Consider the following 24,775-nt stretch of genomic DNA (forward strand, 5'->3'; position numbering starts at 1 on the left):
TCCTATTGGAGATTTACATATGTACAAAAGATAGTAGTTAAATAGCATAAGAGTTTATAAATAAATATACTAGTACTTGTAGGCTTGGTTACATTCATTGAGTTTTAGGGGTTCCAGTTGGAGCCGGTATCTCACTTTCCCCCCTAGGGGAGAAATCCCATTTATTGGATTTCGTTGAGTGCTTTAATGTCGTCCTCATCAAGATCTGAGATGGTGTCTGGTGGAGGCGATGATGGGGGCGTCTTGTAAATCAAGGAGCTAGCTGGGCTCTTCTGTATTTCCGCTTGGTGAGGTCTCGTTGGTTCATTCTTGTTTAACATATCTGGTTGTTTTGTTTGAACGGATGTCATTTCTCCGTTTGGAGCTTGCTCTGATTGAGGCGACTGAAGTTGGTCTGCTCCGTTTGGAGCTTGCTCTGATTGAGGCGACTACATTTGGTCTGCTCCATTTGGAGCTTGCTCTGATTGAGGCGACTGAATTTGGTCTGCTCCGTTTGGAGCTTGCTCTGATTGAGGCGACTGAATTTGGTCTGTTCCGTTTGGGGAGTTTGACGTGTCGAGGTAGATCACTATTGGTTCTGGACTGTTGGTAGGTTCTGCTTGTTCCTTCTCTTCTTTTTCTGCGTTGATCGTGTTGATCTTTTTGACAATTTTGTCTAGTTTCTTTGTTGATTTTTTGAAGTCTATATCTTGGTTGTCGTCCCTCAGGGAGTTGGTGTCCAGTGATGTTGATGCGATTAGCTAGGGACTTTGTGTTTTTGGGCTCATTGTGCTAGTTTCCATAAAGTCCGTGGGGTCGTTACTGGTTATGATCTCGAACGGCAGGGTTCCGGGTATGTCGGTGTAGACATTGTATATCTGGATCGACGATGGCTGAGGGATTGGTGTGTTGAAGATGAGGAAGGACCTGTTTGTATCGGTGTCTGAAGTTGTCGAAGGGATTCTCCGTGTGGAGGCTGTCATTGCATGTTTGAGTGCTGCCTGTTTAGCTTTTTCATTAAAGCTTTGGAGAGGCGTGCTCTGTTTATTTTTTGGCTTATGGTTTCCTTTTGGTTTTTGTTGCTTCCTTTGGTTCTTTGTTGCTAGTTTGATTACTTTCTCTTTTGACCATTTTGTTTTGATTGGCTCTTTTTTGCAAGTCCTCTTTTTAGGCTTGTTGCTAGGTTCGAGGTCTGATCTTGTCCTTTTGGGGGCTCTCGTTACTGGTTTGCTTTGAATCCTTGATGGTCCTGGAATATTTTGAGAATCGTTTGTTGTTGGGAGGTTTCTCATCGGTCCGCTCGTGTTGTTCTTTGCGTTTTGTTTGGCTTCTTCTAAACAGAATTTTTAAATTTTTTCTTGATTTCGTCTATATTCTCCTATTGTTTTACATGCAACCATGTGGATCAAACGTGGTTTTGTTTCTTGTAATGGTTTTGTTTCTGTAGCTATTGCTATGTCATTTTTCCTTATTACAGTGTTCTTTCTTAATGGAGTATCAATCGTTATTGTGTGTGGTGTATAGTTTTTTATGGTTCCATCTTGAATAATGTTCCATTGAGGTGCTAGTGTGTTTCTTGGTTCTTTCGTTTTTCTGGCAATTGATTTACGCGGTACGTTGCGTTTGTTGTATATTATTTTCGTTGTCTTATCTCCTATGGAGAAATGTATTTCTGAAGGGCTTATCTTACTTGGTGATTTGTAAATCAGTGGTTGATTTTCAGAGTCGTCTGAGTCCAAGTGTGTGGGGGACGCGCTTTGTGTGTTGTATTGGATGTCCAATTCATTTTCTGAGCTTCCGTCTCTTCTCCACATTTCTTCTTGGGTCAGCGCATCGTGGCGTAGCAATTTCTTGTCTAAACATTTATCTATGAGTTTTTTATATGAGAGGTTTTTGGTGGATGGTTTGGTTAGCATATTGGATAGTTCCGTATTTGGCTTTCTGTCGAAATGTGCCTCAAATGGTGTAACTTTTGTTGTTTTGTTGGGTATGAGGCGTATGTTTTCAATTATGCTTGCTATTCTAGCACTTAGTGTTTCGGAGCTCCACAAGGGGTCTATATCTATGACTGCTAAGCGTCGTTTTAATGTTTGTATTAGTCTCTCTACCATTCCAGTTCCCCTGTGATCTCCAGCTGGAGCTAATATTAGTTTAATGTTTCTGTTTTTGCAAAATATTTCAAACTCTTTTGCCTTAAACGCTTGTGCTTTATCGCAACGGATTGACCGTGGGATACCATGTATTTTGCAGTAGCGTTCGAGATAATCTATTGCGGTTTCTGTGTCGCAATTGTGGAAAAGTTCAGCGTTAGGGTATCGTGAGAGACGATCTACTGTTACTAAGATATAGTTATTTTGTGTAGTATTCTTGTATGGTATGGGGCCGGTGAAATCCATTTGGATTTCTTGTTTTGGTTCTATTAGACTAGGTAATTGTCCTAATTTTGTTTTGGGTATTAGTGCTTTAAAGTTTTTACCTTTGTCTATACATTGTCTGCAGGCTTTTGCTTTTGAAACAATCTCCGAGTGGATATGTGGCCACCAGATCAATTTTGCGAGTGCGAGCATTCCCGCTTGGCCAGTGTGGTTGTGGTGAATTGTATCCAGTACGAGCTGTTTTAGACGCGTAGGTATTACTAAGCGGTTGTCGTAAAGTAAGGAAGTTGTCGGGGTAACAGAAAGGTCCCTTCTAATTCGGTAGTAGAGTGGATTTACTTTTTTGAGACCTTCACAATTTTCTGTTTTTACATAATCCATGATAATTTTTAGTTCTTTCTGTGACGCCTCTGATAATAATTCTTCATTAAATACTTTAGTCAAGTTTAGTCGATATAGTGGGGTTGGTAAATCATTATATGCAGTAAAGAGTTCCGAGTGTTTGGTTGGGTCTATTGGGTCTAAGCCCTTTCCCTTGTTTGTGGTATACTCTGTCTGGGTGCTTGAACTTTTGAACGTTTTGCTAGTAGCGGTGTTCTCCATTTGGGGGGGATTTTCTGTTTGGGGATTTTGTTTATTGGGGGCTCTATGTCTTTTGTGAATAGGAACTTGAAATGTATCGTGCAAAGGTTTTTGTCGCGTTGTAATGGCAACTAAATTAGAATAATCTGTTGATGTTATTTTGTTTGGATGTAACGAATTAAGATATGACGGATGAGAGTGTAACTTGTTTTCAATCGAATTAAGGCAAAAAAGCGTTTGGAGCTGTGTTGTTATTCTGTTTAGAACTAATTGCGTCATTGTTGACTTGTTTTATGTCTGCGTTTTGATTGGTTGCTTTAATTGCTCCATTTGGAGTTAGTGTATTGCGTATGAGAGTAAATTTTAGTTCGTCTACGACGTTTATTACAAAGTTTTTGTCTTCTTCCGAGGGTGGTATTGGATCTCCGGATGGGTTTCTGTTTAGATAATCGGCGAAACCCATATTTTTGCCTGGTATATGTTCGACTGAAAAGTGAAATGGTAGTAGTCTATCTACCCATCTTGTTAATCTACTTTGGTATGTTTTGTTTCCCCTATTCTCTTTAAGTGCTGTAAGTAACGCTTGATGATCCGTTTGGAGTATGAATTCCGATCCATAAAGATAATATTTAAAATGCTTCATTGACCATACTACCGCTAGTAGTTCTAGTTCATTGGTACTATATCGTGATTCTAAGTTATTTAGGAAACGGCTGGCGAACGCTATTGTTTCCCATGTGCTGCCGTATTTTTGTTCCAAGCAAGCTCCGAGGCCTTTTTTGCTTGCGTCGCAGCGTACCCTGATTTGTTTTGTTGTATCGAAGTGTCCATTTTCTGTTATCTGTTTTATTTTGTCCTTGATTTGATTGAATGCTTTGGTATGGTGTTCTTTCCAATCTAGTTTGTTTTGTGCTTTTGTGTTTGCTTTAGATAGTAGAGGGCGTAGAGGCTCTGAGATTTCTGCTAGCTTGGGAATGAATTTTATAAGGTGATGTATACAACCCATGAAGGAGCGGAGTTGTTTTAAGGTTTTTGGATTCTCCAGGTTTGTTATAGCGTCGCATTTTTGTTTTGTTGTAGTTACTCCGTTTGGAGTAATTGTGAAGCCGAGCCATATGATTTGTTCTTTGGCAAATTCGCATTTTTGTAGGTTAATGGCTAGGTTTTCTTCGTTTAATCTGTAGAGTATTTTGTCTAATTCTTTTTCGTGTTCGGCTAGTGTTCCTTTTGTTATTATTAGGATATCGTCTAGGTACGCGAATTTAGAATTTATATCGTGTAATGTTTTATCTATTGTTTTCTGGAATGTTGCTGGCATATCTGTCAGCCCGTAAAATCCGTTAATAAATCTATATGTGCCGGTAGCTTTTCCTCCTAGAATATTGAAATTACAGTGTTTCTTGATATTATCGTCTAATGGTATTTGGCTGTAAGCGTATTTCAAGTCGATTTTCGGAAAAAAATATTTTCCTTGTTTGTTTTTTCGTTCGGAAATGTACACTGCTACCGAATCCATTAGGTGGTCGATGCTTTGCATCTGATATTTGTTTTTGTGTATGGCATCGTTCAATTTTTTGGAGTCTAGTGCTATTTTGACTGATTTGTCTTTTTTGACTGTTATTACTACTGGGCTTATGAATAGTTCGTCTGAGCATTTTTCTAGTTTAATGATTTGCTTGTCGTCTATTAATTTTTTGAGCTCGTTTTCGACTTTTTCGAGAAGATGTAGCGGGACTCGTCTACCTTTGTGTTGGGAAGGAGTGTATGTTGATTTAAAGATTGATTTCGCAATGTGGTTTTTTGACCGACCTAGGCGAGTACATAAATGTGGGTATTTTTGGAATACCCATTTTATTATATTTTTCTCCGTTTGGAGATTGGATATGAAGTTAATGGGCTTACCGGTGTTTTTTGAAGCGTTGAGTGTTATTCCCAACTTTGACAGTAGGTCTCTGCCCATGATATTGTTTGTTTTGTTCTTCACGATGAGGACTTTGCAGCTCTTTGCTGTCCATGATCCTGACTGTATGTCTATGATGAGCACTCCTTCAATTTCAATGTTGTTGTTGTTGAAGCCTTTGTAGATTGTGTTTTCTGTAAACTTTTCTATTCGCATATTTTCGATCTCCTTTTGGAGTTTTTGTGCGAACTCTTGATTTAGGAATGATCGGGGCGAACCAGTGTCTGCTAGCCACTGTAGTTTATGTGACTGGGTTGTTGTTTCTACCCAGAACTCTCCGTTGGATTCTTTGTTGATGGAATTGTTTTTCTGAGGAGAGAACTGTGTTGGGCGTATGATGTTTATATTTTGCCAGTCTTCGTGAAGTTCTTTTATATATAGGGCTGCTTCCGCGTCTACACTCCATCTAATTGCTCGCTTTCAGTTTCTTCTTGATTTATATTTCTTATTCTTCTTGTTTGTGGTTGTTTATAGTTTTGTGTTGAGCTGGATTGTGGTGTGTTTTGGGGCCGTCGTTCTGGCATTTTTGCTGTACATAATGATGTGTAATGTCCTGGCTTTTTGCATATTTTGCATGTTGTCGATTTGGCGGGGCATGTCTGTAGGTGTGCTAGAGAGAATGTTCCTCCGCATTTCCAGCATGGATTTTGTTTTTGTTGAGTGTTTTGATTGTGTGTTCTTTGTCTATTTGTGCGGACATAGGAGACTGTGTTCCAGTTTGTATTGTTCGATCTTAGAATTTCTTGTTGATTTGCTAGTCCCCTTTCTCTATTCACGGCATAGTTTAGTGCTTGTTGGGGGCTTCGTGTTTCTGATAGGAGTTCCATTTGGATGTTTGAACTTCTCATATTCGAAATGAATATGTCTTTTATCAGGTCTTCTTCGAGATGTTCAAATTCGCAGTGTGCCCCTTGTTCCCGAAGGCGGCTGTAGAAGGTCTCGAAGGATTCATTTGGCTGTTGCATTGTTTTAAAGCATTGGAACCGGTCGAATGTTCTGTTTCGTGGCCGGGTGAATGTTAGTGTTAGCTCGTGCACTAGTTCGTTGGTGGAGCACCGCTCTATTTTGGAGTGCAGATTTCTTTGGTGGAAAGTTCTTGTTCCTTCCACTCCTAGGGAGAGGTATATGAGGCTTTTGACCTTTAGATCTGCCTCGTCCCATGGGAGTTTGTCTATCATTGGGCCGTTTTGTTCTAGTTTTTTACACTCATTCTCCCAGTCCACTTTTCTGCGTTCATTTCTCTGATCTCTTTGTCTCTCTTCATCTACTGTTTCCCCGTCGAATGATTCTTCGTATGTCGGGATTGTGGGATAGGGTAGTTCTGTTCTTGCTGGCTTTAGTTTCAAGAGTTTGTCAACCTCTAGGTTGTCCCTCGCCATTATTGCCATTTTGAGAGTCCCGAACCAAGTGTTCCATTCTGTAGGTGGGTTTGCCCCTGAGTCCCAGAATGGAGGTACTCCGAGAGGAGTTTTAACAGATGACTGCGCCATGTGATCCCGCGCTATATGTCGTCTTTGCTCTGCTCCGAAGGGAGAGTATTCTGTATCTGATACTTTAGTATCGCTGGGTAGATATGATCTATCTAATATAACTGCAGATTGTAGATGTTGATCACTTAGGATCTGTGTATGTGTATGTTCCAGTGTTGAAGGTCAACTTATGATTTTGAAAAGAATTAAGTTCAAGAATCTATTCTTGGCCACGAACCGACTGTATCTTTTCGGCGTTATTTTCGTCTGCACTTAACACAAGTGTGAAAGCGCGGTCTAGATTAGTTACCTGCTAAGTGACAGGCGATAAAGTGAACAACTAACAACTCGTAACACATATCTCCTATTGGAGATTTACATATGTACAAAAGATAGTAGTTAAATAGCATAAGAGTTTATAAATAAATATACTAGTACTTGTAGGCTTGGTTACATTCATTGAGTTTTAGGGGTTCCAGTTGGAGCCGGTATCTCAATTATTATTATTATTATTATTATTAGTTTTATTATTATTATTATTATTATTATCATTATTATTATTATTATTATTATTATTATTATTATTATTATTATTATTATTATTATTATTATTATTATTATTATTATTATTATTATTATTATTATTATTATTATTATTGGCATTACTATAATAGCTATCTTAATAATTATTGTTATTATTATTAAATTGACTTGGTACCCGCGATCGGGAATCACTTTATTAATTAATTATAAAAACAGGACCAATTATTAGGATACTGATAGTATTTAGAGTTCACAGCGTTTAATTTCAACAGAGAGTTCAGCTGTTTCCGAATTAACACCGTTGGACATGTCCAATCAAAAGTTGAGATGTTATTTCGCTGGGTGAGAACATTTGCATATTTCACAAATCTCAAAACAAAATACTCTTACAATTTGACTGACAATCTGATCAAGTTTTAGCTCCTTCCCATTACAGATCCCAATAAAAAGTAGTGACCATTTTGAGAGGCTCTACTATAATAATCAGAGGAGGTAGAAGTGTTATAGTCCCACAAAGTTGGACGAGAGGGCCAATTTTTGCGTGAGTCTCATAGGTCAATGTTGTTATACAAACATGCGCAAATCGTGATCCCAGAAAGAAAAATACTTCGGACTCAAAGCATCCAGACCTTTCAGCTCTTTCCAGTGAGACCGTAGGCACTTTACATATGTGCCGGATTGCCGTAACTGCGTTTTCAAAGTGACTAAATCTTTTTCGATTTTTCGAGCCACACAAGCAACATCGCCTTGTCTTTTGGTGTTTTCTGATTTTTTGATCCAATAGAATCGGAATTTCAATTAGATTTGACAATCTAATAACTGAAAGTATCGGAAAAAAATTGAAAAAAGATTGCCATCAAGGACCAAAATGATTTTGGACATCTGAAGTAAATTAGCAGGTCTGAAAACTAATAATTTAGACGTCAAAAATATAATCACGTTAGACTTGATGGCAGCCAAGTTGACAACAGAACAAAGAACAATTGATAACGCAAAGGCATGAAAGACTTAGGCGGAGAACTAGTAATTATAGCTGTTATTTTTCTTCGGAACAAATTTCCCTCATTATTTTTATTTACCCCAGAAGATTTTACTGTGCGGCACAATTTTGTCGTGGTCTCGAGCACGGGTTAAAAGTCAATAAGTTGAGTTTTAAATAAAAATTTGTTCTGAAATGCAAAAGAATACAGAAATACGAAAAAATACCGACACTTATCAATGCAAAAAACAGAGAACAACATTTAGATTAGCAAAAGCTATTTTTACTTGATTACCATGTGACATAGACTTTGGCTCCGATTCCCAGACCTCATTTTTTATTTTCTTAATTTTTCCTGTTTTTCATTTAATAGAGTTCATCAGTCTGAGCTCAGTGAAGAAGTAGGTTTTCTACTTTGAAGAGGTAGCTCTTTGAAGTAGGTTTCTATGGGTGGGAAAATTTAACTTCTGTCATCTGATTGTATGTCAATAAGATATTAATGATATGAAAGACACAATTTGAATTAGGATCAAATTTAATTTTTGGGCCATTATTTATCGACACAACATTAGATTTGGTTATGTAAGTTCTTCTTTTACTTTATGAAACTTTAACAAAAGACAATTTCTAAGCTTGTTGATGTTTTATTCAAAACCATCACAAATCTGTTGACAATAACAGTACAAGTATAGCAAGCCAGTTGAGAAGCGACCCATTGAAAGTAATAATTTGACATCCTCATCGACCCAATAATTTGACATCCTATAAATGATGACATGCATGTTTCTGCCTCTTGGGTCTAAGTTTTACAACAGGTACCAACAATTCCTCAGATCAGATTGACTTAATTACAGTGCTGAACAATGTGGAAGGACTGTAGCTCTAGCTTTGATGAAACTTGTCAATTTCAACGGTGTATTGAAGACAATTTTTGCTATAGCCTTGGATGGGATTAGGAGTTCTTTCTTTTAGTTTAGATGGCTCGTAGACTTCACGGTAGTCACATTGAACAAACGTTCTGCGAGAAGAAGTTTGTTTTTTTTCGAGATCTCGTCGTTAAAGCATTGCATTCTAGGATGAGATAGCAATAACCGCTCAAAACTATCAAGGGAATTTCTGCAAACAGGAGCTTTGCGTTGCACGTTGCAGCAAAATCATACTTTTGTGTGCACGTTCAGCTTCAATGCAATTTACAGAAGACATACTAAATAGCAGAGTAGAAAAAAAACTCGTAGAGAGCTAAATGGGCATAGTTTTTGTGTAGTTTCAATAAAAAAAAATCGATTTCCCGCTTGAAACTCAATTAATAAATTCTGGCTCTCTGCACTAGAACAATAATCCACATAAGAGAAGACACATATTTTCATATACAATACGATCAGAGGTCAAAATGGTACTTGGATAATCTAAAACTTGCGCAAGCATTAAAACGAGCATCAAAAGTTAAAACGAGCAGCAAACTTCAACATGGCTACAAAATTGTGGGATATTTCCCCATTATACCCCTCCCCCGAGATTGGGTAGCCCCATCAATTACGTAATCATGCCAAAAGGGGGCGATAATTTCGCAAGGGGGCTGTAATATGAAAGATGCAAGCTGTGATTCTGAACATACTGTTTTACTTACTCATGCCACCATCTCTGGGTTTTGATGTTTTCAGCCTGGACAGTTCACTGTATCTTTGAGTTTTCTCAGCCGTGTCTTCACTTGGCAACTGGTAGTGATGCCTGTGCTGTTGCGGAATCACAAAGTTGTTCAGAAACTGCATGTAGCTCAAGGTCAAGTCCTGATAGAGATAGAGGGTCTGGATCAAACCCTGGAAAAAGCGGGGAAAAGTTAAATGGTTTCTCTTAACCTAGCTTAGTGGGTCGATATTATCCATATTATAGGGACACTAACAAAAAAAATCCCAATGCTTAACAAAACTCCGATGCAGACCAAAAGTATGTTTTTCAATTTTGTTAAAAATTTTTTCTTTCATTCAATTTTTGTATTAAAAACAGACTGCCACTGATTCTGATAATGATAACCAATTTTTCTCGGCCTGTTTTCAATTTTTTTTGTCAATACTTGAGTATTACATAAAATTATTCAGTGGGAAAGCTATGTTAAAATTTCTATGCATTAACAAACCATATTTAAAATTACCTAGACCGTAGTAACATAAAGAACCAATTATATTCCAAATGATATCCGCTGATTCATGATATTCCAAATGTAGAAAGTAAAATCAGTACTGGAACAGTCTCTCCTAAGGATACTTTGTTTTTGCAGACCGTACAGACTGAAAACATAATCGACTACTATCATATTTTCAGTCTGTAGATTGGATTTTTAATTTCCCATTATTTTAATAGAGAAAACATGGAAAATATAAGACTTCCAAATTAATTTTGAATTTTTTGGAGACAAATTGGCATTGCAAATTTGACTATAAAGTCACTATTTTCAGAGAGAACAACGAAGGCATTCCAGACAGTAAATAACAGCTTTTTGTCAATTAAGCTACTGAGCCATGTATAAATGCCATTAAGATTTATCCTTAAACAGCGAGAGGAACTGTATTAAATCAAAAACGCAATAATTAAAACCTACCAACGTCTCAACGTATTAGGAAATATGTGCTAGCCTAAAAATTTTTTAGTTATACAAAAGTAGCTGCTGAAACATATTGTTGTAGATATGTAGAGAGATAGAGGGACAAACATAATATCATTGCAAAAGTTTTAAGAAACGGAGGAACTCAACTATAACACAACTAAACATATGAACTCTGTAGAACATAGCAAGAAATTTGAATGAAATTTGGTTCAAAAAAGATAAAGGCGCAGAGTACATACAATAAAACAGTAAAGTCAAAGAACCATGGAAGATTATTATTGTTCTAAGAAAAAAAAGTAAGGTAGAGGCTTCTTAGGTTGTTTGAAAATTTTGTGGACAATTAATTGTTTGTTTTTGGAGTTTGAAACGGTATAAATAGCAGAAATAGGTACAGCAAAAAACTAAAAGTGTCACACTTGAGGTTGAGTGGCTAAGATTATAGCCCAAAAAATTCTAAATTTTTTAAGTCTCTAATGTTCTCATAGTTTCCAATTTAACCATCTGGTTAAATGAAAATTGTCATTTTCAACATTGTCTCATTTAATTTGGTTCCAGCTCGGCTACAACAGCCAAACAACACCGCCAAATAAAAGAAAAATCGAGAACTCTGAGTTCCACACACACCCAAAGAGTTACACAAAAACTATATATATATATATATATATATATATATATATATATATATATATATATACATATATATATATATATATGTATATATCTATATATATATATATATATATATATATTTATATGTATATATATATATATATATATATAATAAAGATATATATATATATATATATATATATATAAAATTTGGACGATGCACTTTTTGAGAATAACGATGGGCTTACTATCTTAAAATATTGTAAGAAACGTTTCATAATCCCAAAGTACCCGCGAAAACCAACAAATACACACCGAGGCCCTGGAGATTTTGCAAAAACCTGCAATTTGGGTCCAATTTGCCAATTTTTATGTTTTTATTTCAGATTGTAAGGGATTATTGAATGAATATTTGGATTGTAACTCTACATTTCAGAAACAAAAAACAGCCAACTGGGGGGAGTAATCTGAAAATAAAACTCATAGTGTCTCACGTTCCCACCATACCACGAAACGGGTAAGAATTGGCTCGCCACCAACTGAATAGCATTTTCAGACTCCATACTTTCAGTGCAAATAGCATTTTCAGAGTGTACTTTTATCATGCTGCATTCTAAATGCAGACAATTTTTTTTGTTCTGTGAAATTGGTCATAAAACGTCTAAATTATGACATGATCATAGAACTGGTCAGAGTGAAAATATAGAATTGAAATACTATTGCTCAGTACTGATTTTGTCTGGGGGTCAAGTCCGGTTGGAACTTTTCTTTATTACCGAGGGATATGGGTAGGATTCAGGTAATTTTTAATTAATCAATGAGCTTTGCGGTAGAAAAGCCTGGAGACGTGGTCGCAATGCAGTTTATTGAGAAAAAAAATAGCAGAGATTCAAATATTAGTTTGATTTTAGAAAAATAGATGTTTAAATATTGTTTTCAACAGACAATATCATGAGAAATAAGTACTCCATAATAATTTATAAAACTTCGATGGGAGTGGGAAAAATTTAAGAGATGAGACTTGGCACTAAACGCATAGTTCCATACAAAAAAATTGTGAATTAAAAATTTTATTAGGTAGAATTGGTTTTCTATTTCAAGACTATCACTGTTAAATGCTTGGAACGTTTAAATACCCCCTCAACAGTCACTATAATTGCGCAACAGAATATTATATATCATAGCAATTTGAAAAAAATACTTAAAGAATTTATTTTTAAAATCAAACACGCGCGCATGATTTTTGAAGATGCAAAAATTCTTTCTGATTAAAGAAATTCGATGTTAAAGTTCATTTTGACGAGAGTTAGCTGATGATACTCCGAATGATACTTCAGATTAAAAGTTTTCCTTATTGTACTCTTAACCAACCCAATGCATGTGTATGTGTGTATTTTCTTTGTAGTTGCCATTTTCTAATCTTTTCCCTCTTTCGCTCTGTATTTTTACTCTATCTCGTTCTAATGGCATATTTAAAAGGTAAATAAGTCAACTCCCACGTGGGGGGAAGAGGAAAAGAGGGGAGACAAGTGGGGCGTGAAATCGTTTCATTTCACGCATCGATTCTCATTATCTTCACTTTGTTCAAAAACTTTCGCCCAAATTTCTTCCCCAAATTCTCCCTTCAAGCGGGGTGATGACCACGGCTGATGGCAATGGCAATGAAGGCCGAACTCAGAATGTTAATTGCTCTTTATTTTGGTCTATTTCTAGTCTGTTTGATCACGTGTTTGTACATTAGTTTGTCACTTTTTCATTTTGTCATGACTGTAATTGTGTGACTATGTGTATGTAGAGGGATAACAAGATTGGGATATGGAGAAAAGGGAGGGGCAAGTAGGTAACCACGAGATCCTTATATGGCTTGGATATAGTGTCAAGATTCATCTATGGTAGTCAGCCCTTGGTAGATTGGGGGGGGGGTTTGAGATTGAGGGCCAAGTTGTGTGTGTGTGAGAGAAGATTTGGTGCCGTATGTTAAAGTGTACCTTGAATTGTGTATCTTTGAGTGGGAAGCAGAATGTCTCTATGATTCTTCTGAAGTCGGTCGCTTTTATCCTCCCACTGTCCTCTCCATCAAAGGATTGGAAAGCCTGAAACCATATTTTGTAATAACAAAACTTCATTAATTTGCTCCCAGTGAAATGAAACTTGATAGCTTTTATAAGAAACATACTTAATCATGGAAAATCTTGCCAAGATCTTGCCATGTTACATGGCAAGATGATATCAAGATATGTACGAACTTGCAAGATCGTTGCATGGGTATCGAGAAACAAAATGACGCGATTACCAAGAAAGGTTAACCATGACATGGCAATTTTTACCAAGTATTAAAAATTCAATAGCACCCAAAAAAGATTAAGCAAGAATTATAAAGATTTATCAACAATTAGCAAGAATTATCAAGTATGTCGGAAAATGCTGCTCTCGTTAGTTTATTAAGTTAATTTTACACCGAAAAGCGTCTTTGATCCACTTTACCTCACTTGTTTACAGATTTCAAAATATCACAATTTTTTCAACGTTTGTCCCGCAATCAATAATAAAAATGCGTTAAAGTGAATTGAACCTTTGTTTACTGGGTTCATAGAGACCAAACACTAGGTTTAGCATAGCAGGTCGAATATTTGCAATTGGAGAGAGAGCAGAGGACAAAAGAGTTCGAAATTTTTTTCTAAGAAACAATAATTATAACCGACTGATTTGAAAGTAACAATTGTGCAGTTCTACGGAATAAATTATTTCAGAGCTATTTAATGAGATTGAACTTGCCTTGGGACCTATCTTTGTTCATTCATGTTTAGAAAACATTTATGAGTTCGTTCTATATTGAAAGGCGTCTTTGATCCACTTTACCTTCATTTATTTACAGATTTTACATACGTGTTTGTGCCCAAATCTATCGAGTCAATACAAAAAAGGGCTTAAAAGATTTAAAAAACCGTTGTTTGTGGGTTTGAAACGTATTTTTGTTGATATATGACTAACAGAAACGGAATCGAGAATCCGAGGACAAAAACGTTTGTTTAAATGCGAAAAGTCTTGAGAAGAGCAATTTAAAAATATAATGTTCAGGAAAAGAGCAATCACAGCATTTTGATTACTCTGTACGCTTGTCAATTACACTGAAATTTCTATTGCCATGTTTAACCATGATCATGGCAAATTTAATTAAGAAATTTTTTGATACAGCTTGATAAAATCATGGCAAGATCTTACCAAGATGTACTTAATTTTTGTCCTATCAAGATCTTGAAAAGATAATCCATGTTTTGCCAAGACTGTCAAGACCTTGCATGTTTTGGCAAGGTTTATCAGATTTCATTTCACTGGGCTACCATAACATACTACATCACAACATGCGACCAAATTGCAGTAAATGGTGAAAGAAACAACTGTTGAATTTTCTCAACAGTTTTTTGAATTAACTCAACATTTTCTCAACTACAAATTTTGCAAATTGTCGCTGCAAAATGGTGCTGAATCTCGTTTTAAGGGGCTACTTAATTTTTACAACAAAGGTCGCGTTGCCAAGTTATGATTAATCTCTCTTGGTAATCGTGTCAAGATTTTGTATCTCGATACCCATATAAATATCTTGTAAGTTTGTACATATATTGATGATTTCTTATGCCATCCAAAATGGAAAGATCAACATGGAAAGATTGTTCACGCTTCCTATCAAAGCCATCAAGTTTGATTTCACTGAAAAATAGATCCAACAAGGGGTTCAATTTATGGGCTGAACAACCAAAGGATCACTTTGCTTCATTATATGCGCCTTTGAGAAAATGTAATTTTCCCGATAGGGTTTAAGACCAATTAATTTCAATTTGCCAAAGGAACTGAACATAAATGTTGCAGATTTCTCAATTTTGGGTGCACTTTTCATAACAAAGAGTAAATTTTATTAACATAAATTAAGGGATTTGGGAAGAAAAAGATATCAAGTTTTAAAATATCAAAACAAATCACGACAAAGTTTAATTCCTAGGAATAACTTGATAACTTGGTAACACCATGGATATATATGTAAACCAGTTGCCCTCAAATTGAACTATGGCATTCAAATAATTTTTAAAAATTTGGCAAAATTTCTTTTTTGAGCTTTTTAAATTAGTTTGTGATTTCAGTTAACCCAACGGTTAACACGCATGGCAAGATTCAGCTTTTGTTTGTGTCGGAAAGGAATAGCAATTACTAAAAGGAGCTGACAAACGGTGAAAAAAATTTGCAGTCTCAACTCAAAGCGCTTTAAATGTTTAAATTAACTTGATAAAATCTTCTAAAAATACAAAACTGACACAAAAAGTGAAGTCTCTTTAATTATATCAAATCTCTTTGAAGAGAAGTGAACTTTTGATGAAGGCTCAATTGAGAAAAAGTCTTTCAAAATGGAAAATTTGGGAGCATTTTCTGGTTAAAAATTATCTTGTTTAAAATTTAGCTTAGCATTTTGCTGACAGTTATATTTGTTTATATTAAATTTATCAGTTTATTATATTGATAAGATATTTATCAGTTTTATTTTAAAAAGATAACGTCGATTGATGTCAAAATATTCAGCGTTCACGTCAATTGTTCAGCGTTTACAATATTTCATTTTAAGATAATTAGGGAAATAATATTATTTAATAAGCGTTGTATTGAAACGAAAATGAATCGGTACTTTCAAGTTCTTATCGTAACCAAAATGCATTGCCATTCCGTCTACCAGTCCTTTCTCTGTAAGCCAAAAAATGCCTTTTACGTAATATAAAATTCTTTAATTTCTTGAAATAGCGAAATTGAAATTTATAACCCGTAGTATAAATTTTCTCAGTCAAACAAAAACATAAATTAACAAATACTAGATATACTTGATATTTGAAATTTAAACCTAAATGTTCCGTTCCGTCATTGGCGGTTTCGAGTGGAATTAAACTTCCACCCAATATTAGATAGGAAAAAGCCCCAGGAGAAAAATCGCAGTAAACTTTCAAAGATATGCAGCATCATTTAAATCATCTGAATGGATTAGATTACAACACAATTAAACAAACAACAAAACGAAAGATTAAAAAAGTTTCTCAAGATGACATATTTGAAGCAATTGTTTGCAAATATTCTGATGGTTGATATTGGAGTGCGGAACAAACAGTTCGTTTTATTCTGCCTTGATTCTCATTTACGGAAGTTTTCAGAGCGTTCCCCAATATTAAAAAAGGTTTTCTATTCGTTTGTTTAAACAGGTCTTGATTAAAAATTGTTCATTGCTCAAAATTGCAACAAACACGTGCCAACAATTTTCATGCTTTCATGACATCAAATTGCATGCAATGATTTGAGAGAGTTATTTAAAAAGAGTTATATAGATCAGCTGCATAAAACCCATTTCAAATTTGTTCCCATTTTAAGCTTACTGTCTTCTTAGGTCGTTATAGCGAAGGGTGATTAGATAATTTATGCAACTGTGCTATTGTGGCTGTCTCAGTGCAAATTATTCCGCCTGCGGAATACCAACCCCCACCCCTCCCCCTCCCTCCTCCCCCATCGACCTCTGATAGCATTCCTTCCGCGCTTTATCTCACGTCAGTAGACAAGAGAACACAAATGATCAAATCATCGCCTTCATCAGAGCTTTAATTCTTCAAACCAGTTCAAGACATCATTTTGATTGCGCCTGCTTGTTTGTTCACACCATTCTTCTTTCATCTTACAGGTCTCATCGGATTTTTTTTTATCAAAGGTTAAGTTCTAGCCGAAAGAGCGGACAGCCGAAAGCAGTTACCAGATTTCATATTGCACTTTGTGTGAGACAATACTACTATAAAAATTATGAAGTAAAGTTGCGAGCCTTGTTGTCAGGGCTGATGTTCTGAAACCCTAGAAAAAAGTCAAAACCAAAATTAAGGATATAAAAACCTGAACCTGGGAAAAAATTGCACGTTTTCTTAGATTGAAATTATTGCCCAAACCAGGGCCGGCGTTCAACCACTCACTTTCAAACTACTAATTAATTTAAAAAAAAAAACTATCGAAGTTTTCTGCTAGTTTTTTGTTCGTAAAAATGATGAAATGGGACTTTTTGATTCCTTGTACATTTCCTCCATTCTCTATTGGAAAATTCTACTTCCTCGCGCACTTGTTCAAACACTTCCGCCTTTTCCTTTCTTTTTGGGGAAATATAGTCTATATATGACTGTATTTTGAGTGTACTGAAATTTAAACACATTTGTGAAATTGAACGCCATTTTTTTTGTCTAATAATGTAATAATGTAGGTTCTAATTTCAGTCTCAGTAGTTTTAAAAAGAAACAAGGAGACGAAGGGCTTTGGAAATAATGCAAGAACTCAAAAAACTCACGAAAACTGAGTTCAAATGACTCGCAGAGTAAATTTGAAAGTACATCTAAATTTAAATTGGGCATAACTTAAGCTTGATAGAGCTTCAGAAGAACCTATCTATGTTTAACCAAAAAATGTCCGCAGATTTCATTCCTCGAGGAGCGAGGAAGAACAAGAGGGGGGGGGGGGGGGTACAATAGATACCAAGCTGGTTTTGATAATGTCAGTTTTGAAAGTTGAGAGATATTGATTTGAATCAGTTACTAACCTATTTGAACAGTAAGTGCACACCCGCTTACACCCCCCTACTAACATGGATAAAAAATAAAAGGATATTGGGCGGATTAAAAAACATTTGGCGAATAATTAAAGATTACACCTTACCAAATCACATTTTTTGATCTCAAACAAGAGTTCAGTATTCTATGTCCCTAAAATAATCACCCACAAAAGCCTCCTTGAAATGATGTAGACATAACTTACTAACGTCGGGCGAATTGCTCTCAAACGATCGGCGAGGGATTGGTAGTGCGCAGCTTGGAAGAGATGCTAACATTGGGGGGGGGGGGGTGAGTTTAAGCGGAAGGGTGGGGTGATGGGCGGAGTTGGGAAGAGGATGGGGAGGGTCAAGCGATGGGGAGAAGGGTTAGGATGGCTGGACGAAAGGGGTCCAAACCACCAGGTGGTGGGTGGACTGGGGGCGTGTTGGGGGAGGGTAGTGAGTGGGCGGGGGTGGGGGTAAAGAGTGGGGGGGGGGGGGGTTGAGTGGCGGGGGGGGGGCGGCGCGGCGGGGTGAGCGGTGTGTGAAAGCGGGAGAGTGTTGACAGTGGAGTGGCAACGACTGGGGGGTGTCAAACGTTTAAGGTTAAGAACCGCCCTTAGCACCATGAAATGGATTCCTCCAAACAATTATTCTTAGTGACTGGCAAGGTGTAGCGTTCTGAGAGCCTTCGATGCCCTCTGGGCGTTACTTGTTTATACCGTATATGAGGACAAAACGTCAAATGAGTCAGACGATAAATCGGTATGGCAAAAAATCGCATAAAAAGACCACCAAAGGACTTATATAATTGATACAAACTTCGTTTGAGAGCAATTAACTACTACAAAATCAAATCATAAACATGTAGGTATTTTAGAAACTTCTGATTTTGTACCTGACAAATTAAAATTTTTGAATCACTATAAAACCCATAGGAAAAAATCAAGTTATTTTAAATTTCAATGGAGTTTTCGTGTCATTTCCTTTTACGACCAACAGCAGTAAAGAAACCGTAATATTTGTCATGAAACGCTTACTACAATAGTTAGAAGAAACAAAACTTCCAAAAATTAGTATGAAACAGTCTTTGAGGTCGTGTTTATATTTAGAGGGTCCTTGCAGGGTGAAAATACGTGTATGGTTATGTTTTTTTGCGATTACAAACGTTATTCGCCCAATTTTTAGAGATGACAATATAGAGCTGAGGCCGATGACAATTGTAAAAATTTCCTTAAGCAATACAATACTTTCAAGATTATAAATCAACACTGAAGCAGAGATCATGTGAGCAGCCTGGAAGGAGTTGTATCGTTTCTAAAATAAGTTGTCAACTGGTCAACTGATTTTCCAAGAATGGGGAGAAATAAGTTTTACAGTTTCATGTGAGCAAATTTTCATGAAAGTTTGATTTCCCTTTATCTACAGATTACTTTGAAAAACATTAAGTTGAGAACCTCTAAGTGTGAGAACACAAAACACAAATGCAACCGCGAAACGAGATTTTCATCAATTTAAGTCGTAAGCAATTCAGTCGTGTTCCTACATATAAACTTCTCGGAAAAAACTAGTTCAATTTTATTGAAAATTAGTTATCAAAATATTTTCTTTAAGAGAATAAGTATATTCCGCTAACGATCAACTCCTGGAACAACAAAATTTCAGTCATTGTTTATCATTACGTCGTACTAATGGTTTTCTTAACGTAATATCCATAATGCCAAAATCTCTTATCTCAGAATTTCCATTTATTCCAATCATATAATATTTTATTGTTTAAGCAGCTGCGCCGCTATATCTGAAAATAGCACAATGTTGACATAAAAATTTTGTTAAACCAGGTATTGTTTATATATATATATATATATATATATATATATATATATATATATATATATATATATATATATATATATCACCGAGGGACCTCATCTACCTAGACGGGGTGTCCGAATGTACGTAATGTACGTAATTGGTTAGAGCATAATCACGACTGCATGAATTTAGTGCAGATGTTTGAGAAATAGTTCAGTAGCAAATTTTTGTGATATGCATAATTAATTTTGATTTTAAGAGGTTTTGCTATTGTCAAATCCCAAAATATTTGAAAAACCAAAGATGCGTAAACGTATATCTACCTCGAACTCAAAATATATACAATAGTTTGTCTCTGAGCAGTTCTTTGAAACCAGAACGCATCAATCACTACTTTGGTGTGAAAGCTTTTCCTTAGAGAGATGGTATAGAGAGACTTGAGGCTTTCGGCACACAACCCTTAAATGAGCGACGCTCTCAAATTGGCAAAGCCACCTAAGCTCTGGATTACTTGGCTTGGAATTCCTCTGAAGGTTTTTGCCGGCTAACTACCTAAGGCTCTGACAGAAGCAAGCTGAAATTATTATATCATCAGTATAGCTATCTGTATTATCAAATCTGTCAATCGTTAAACAACATTTTCTTTTCAAACTAATTGATTTTGAGAAAACATAATAACCGAGTTGCTCTTTTTTACTTCTCTTTTCAGAGTCAATTCACAGCTGAAAGTAATTAATGTCAAACGTTTTTCCTGAAAATTGCCGAACTAGAGATTAGTTTTTTTTGCTCACTAGTAATATTTACGTGTGCTGAAATGTCGAAAAACAGTTATCAAAATTATAACTTGGTCGTTTTCAAACCAATTAACAAATTTCCAGTCAACTGTGCCGCGTGTCGCAACTGTAGATTTTTTATGCGAGATCGTCTACAGCTTTAAAAATGTGTTAATTTTTGCGAATAGAAGAGAGCAGATTTTTTGCACCATTGATTTGGAGTTATTTCTTTATTTCTACAAGTGTGTGTAACTCGTTTGTAATAAAATGCATCTTAGACTATACCTGAATTTTTGCTTAATGAGGCTAAATTTATCCACTTGTCATGATAAATAGCTTTGATGGCTACATTATATTCCCTGCGAGCTACTACCCGCTAAAAATGGGGAATAAAGATTTAAATTGAATTTTAATTTGTGATTTTGATCCTGTTTTTTCTTCACCTTCTTTTTCTTCCATGCCTTCTTTTATGTGGGAATAGAAACCCGCCTGGAAATGTACCTTTTCCCAAGGAAGTCCCACCCCCTTGTGAACAAATGAAAAAGGCACGCGGTCGCTTAGATAAAAAACGAGTCGAAAAAGCAGTAATTGTTACTCGAAGAAGCTAACCTGACTTTCCATAATTTTTTTAGCTCAATACTGTTGAAAATAAACTACCCACCCGTTTTTATTTCCACCCGCTCAGTAATTCAGATTTGTTCACTGCTGATGTGATAAAAAGACCAGCAGCAATAACCCTTTAATACACTCGCCCGTTTTTTATACCCAAGTCGATATTTACACCTGACTAGAGTTTGAAATTATTATTTACATTTAATTTAATTCGTTCTCCCATTTTAAATCTTCCCTAATTATTGTAACTGTTTTCAATCTGTTGTGGTTATAGTGTTGCTGAATTTTCGCACGAAAATTTACCAGCAAATTCAGGTTAGCATATTTTAATTGTTCATATCAGAAGTTTAGACTATTCGTCTGAGAACAAATCTAGTTATCAAATCAGGCAAAACTGGGCATTTTTCCGATTTTTCAAAAAGCGATTCAATTTCCTTTTAATGAAGAATTGATAAAGAGAACCTTTTTATAATAAACTTCATTGTTTCCTAAGTCTGCATTTAGAGGGCGCAATCAAGAAAATACTCCCTTGTTTTGTAATAAAATTTGCCGCGAGAAGTTTTAATTTTGTTGCAAAGTTTCTGTTGATTCATTTGTCGTTCCGGCTCAACTGAACTTTTTTGTTCAGTCAATTTTCGCCGACCGATTTATTAATCGCGCAGAGTCGTGAGTTGTATAATTAGAAAGCTTGTCAAGCGTAGTATTTCAAATTAAAAAGATTGTTTTTTGAAATTTGTCTCTTTCGAGGAGTCACGGTGGTTTAAATATTTGTGAACATTAGCCTAACTTCCGTTGTTTTGTTCACATTTTTTTAAAAAAATTTTAACCATTTTCTGCTTAAAAAATAGGGTAAAATTGTTTATGATAGTTTAATTGGTTCTGCATTAATAGATGAAAAAAGTTTGTTGGATTGTTTTAACCAATTGTTTTGGCTACAATTTTGTCTAGATTTTTGGAAACTAGGCATTATTTCTCTCTTTTTGTAAAAATTGGCGTGAAATATCCTTTTTTGGCCCACTTTGTGCATTTTGACCGATAGTGAAGGCATAAAAACAGCTGACACGATCTTTGTGATTTCAGATAAGAGCTATTTTTAACTCCGGTTTCTGAAAAGGTGTTCAAGAACCATTATTTTAGCGATCCCTTGCTAATTTAAATAGATTTTTTTAAATACTGTATTATTTATTTTTGGAAATATTGAGACCTTCGTTTGCCAAAAACTCTTATGAAATTGTTTGAACAATTGCATTTTCAACAGCTATGCAGCGTTAACAAGGCGAGTTTTGTATCATCGTTGATTTTTGCAACGAAGAGGGATTCGGTTTCTATTTCGGTTCTGCCCGTTTTAAAGTACTTGCATTTTTCCCAATTATAGTAAGTCTGTCTTCTCGTAAAAGTACAATAAATAATCGGTCATATTAACGTTCAATTGACGTCCAACCAACAAATATCGTCATTTTTGAGTAAAGCTCATAATTTTTATGTCTCCAACAAACTGTTTCGGAAAATTTTTAATGAAATTCTTAGTTCTGCCATCATTTGATGTTCTGTTTGTAGTCTTATGCCTGAATTTTTTTCGAATTATTCAAAAGTCTGATTTGTCAATTATTGAGCTAATATTGAAACAATTTAATACATTCACTTGGTACATAACGTTTTTTTGCCAATATAAATTGGTAAGTAACAAAATTTCATAATCTGTTCTTGCCTTTTGGTCAAATTAGTAATTTTTTAACCCTTAGATAATGTTTTTGTTGTAAATGACAAGCGGAAACAGCAACACCAGGTTTGATCTAGTTGCTGTCTTCTACAATCTAAAAAATACTCATATTTCAAGGGGCGGTGTACTCTTTTTAAAGAACACTTTGACTTAGTTTTATATATTTTTTGTTAGATACAGAGTAGAAGGATTTAAAATCAAAATTTTCTTTTTGATAATTCAGACAATACGTCAAAAGAAGGGTCATGAAAAAACATGAAATGTTTGGCCAAAAAAATATTGTTTTTCGGCTTTAGCAACATTTGCGTAATCATGTTTCTGAAATTTTCTTTTCACACTGTTTTGTAGTTTTTTTTCTTTAGATTAGAATCACTGTTGAAATGTCCATTTGGCTTTCTAGGAAGTAGCAAGTTTGTCTAATTACTATTTTTAGTTGAAAGCTTATGGTTGTTATGACTCATGGTTTCCATCCAACATTAATTTACTTTTAGATATATGCACAATTTGAGTCTGATTTCTGTTACTGTCTTTTGTAGCCTCAGCATATCGAGGTTGCATTCTCTAAAACATACACATTAATTTCTGTTTTGACGTTTAAATATTTTTTTGGTCTTGATACAACTAGTTTTCTTAACTTTTTCATTTTTGGACCTTTTCCATTTTTAGAGTTTCTCTTTTGCTGCCTTGTCCAATTATCACCTTAATGGCACACAAATGACAATTCACATGACAAATTTATGACGGTGAAAGAAGGCGCGTTTTATTATATTTAAAAGTTTTTGCGAATAGATTATGGTTTTCAGGCTTCGAAACCGTTTCATCGCAAAATTGAATTGAATTTGTTATTTTTGCAAGTACTTGTTCCTTTTGTAGTTGTTTGACAGTCTGGACTGTGCGAGGTCTCAATATTTGAGAAAAAACAGATAAGAGAATAATTGATTGATTTAATTTGGTAGCTAATGATTTTCATGACTTTGATTTAAACTGTTTTCTAAAAGTGTAAACTGTTTTCCATTAAAAAAAAGTATGAACATACTTTTAACTTTGCCGTTTTGTTTTTGCCTTCTTGTTATTTTTTCTCAAAAAGACCGGTCCCGTATCTTTTCTGGTAATTGCAAATCAGTTTCTTCAGTTCTTATCTGATTTTGTCTTACTTATCATTAATATTTTCTTAAATAGATAGATATTGAGTTTTGGTCGTAAGTATTGCATGTTGTTTTTTGTTTGATTTTGATGTGTGTTTTGTCTCTTAGCCTCTTTTCTGACAGGTGTTATCGGTTTTCTAATTAGTTATTATTTGTGTTGTATATTGGATTGAGCTTAACGGAATTTCTTAAATGGATATATCAATTATTTTTGAACAATATATGAATATTGGAAATCTCGTCCCCGTTTAGTAGACAATTGTTTTAGAAACGTGGTTAAACAGAGTCGTAACTTTCTGTACAAATGCTGAGTATCGCGCCTCCTTGTTTTATGTATATAATTAATGCAAGTTGATGTTCTTGAATAGCGTAAATTAACTGACTATAAATGTTTCTAGCAAAATTTCTTTGCCAAGATAAATTTTTGTTTGCTTGCTGGTCGTGCTGCTGTTGCTGTTCGAGTAATTTTTTTTCAAAAAAATAAAGCAAATTATTTTTGTCATTGGACTCTAGGCATGCTCGAAGGCAGTAAAACAAACCATTGCTGCACTCAATACATCATTCACTACATTATATTAAATTGGTGTTTAACATTATGACACCAACTGGTCTGAAACGATCAATTTTGGGTGCCTCTTATTAATCATTATCATCATTCTTTTGTATACGTTGTTATCCCTACTTCCCGTTTTTTTGGTAATTGCGTTTGATCCATAGCCGAGTTATTTTTATGACACAGAGTGCTGTTATTCGAGCTATGTCGAGCTTGTTTATGCAATTATTTTTTGGCCGTACGTTTAGTCGTAAAGCATAACAGCAGCTATCATCAAAACAAAATTTTGGCTTTATCTATGCTAATTGCCATCTTTTTAAAATTGTTTTAGTTGCCTGATTTAAAATTGTGCACTCAATATTGGTTGTAAGTTTTGTTTTGCTGAAGTTTTCCTTACCAGCGCAAAATATCATAACTTATCCAGAGACTCAGAACTCGAGTATGAGTTCAGCGTTGCCCAAAATTAAAAA

General features: G+C 35.3%; 1 protein-coding gene across 1 annotated transcript in view; it reads right to left on the reverse strand.

The window, feature by feature from the left end:
* LOC142357384 (EF-hand calcium-binding domain-containing protein 6-like) overlaps window positions 1–24,775 on the reverse strand; it is a gene marked incomplete at its 5' end in the record, with an annotated part of 73,094 nt that overhangs the window by 12,152 nt on the left and 36,167 nt on the right. The window contains 2 exons of the mRNA XM_075409034.1: window positions 9,515–9,704; window positions 13,087–13,191. Coding sequence (XP_075265149.1) covers window positions 9,515–9,704; window positions 13,087–13,191 — 295 coding nt within the window. The remainder of the gene's footprint in view (window positions 1–9,514; window positions 9,705–13,086; window positions 13,192–24,775) is intronic.

Source organism: Convolutriloba macropyga, unplaced genomic scaffold (genome assembly GCF_964194025.1).
Source record: "Convolutriloba macropyga unplaced genomic scaffold, txConMacr16.3 SCAFFOLD_843, whole genome shotgun sequence".
NCBI classification, from domain to species: domain Eukaryota; kingdom Metazoa; phylum Xenacoelomorpha; order Acoela; family Convolutidae; genus Convolutriloba; species Convolutriloba macropyga.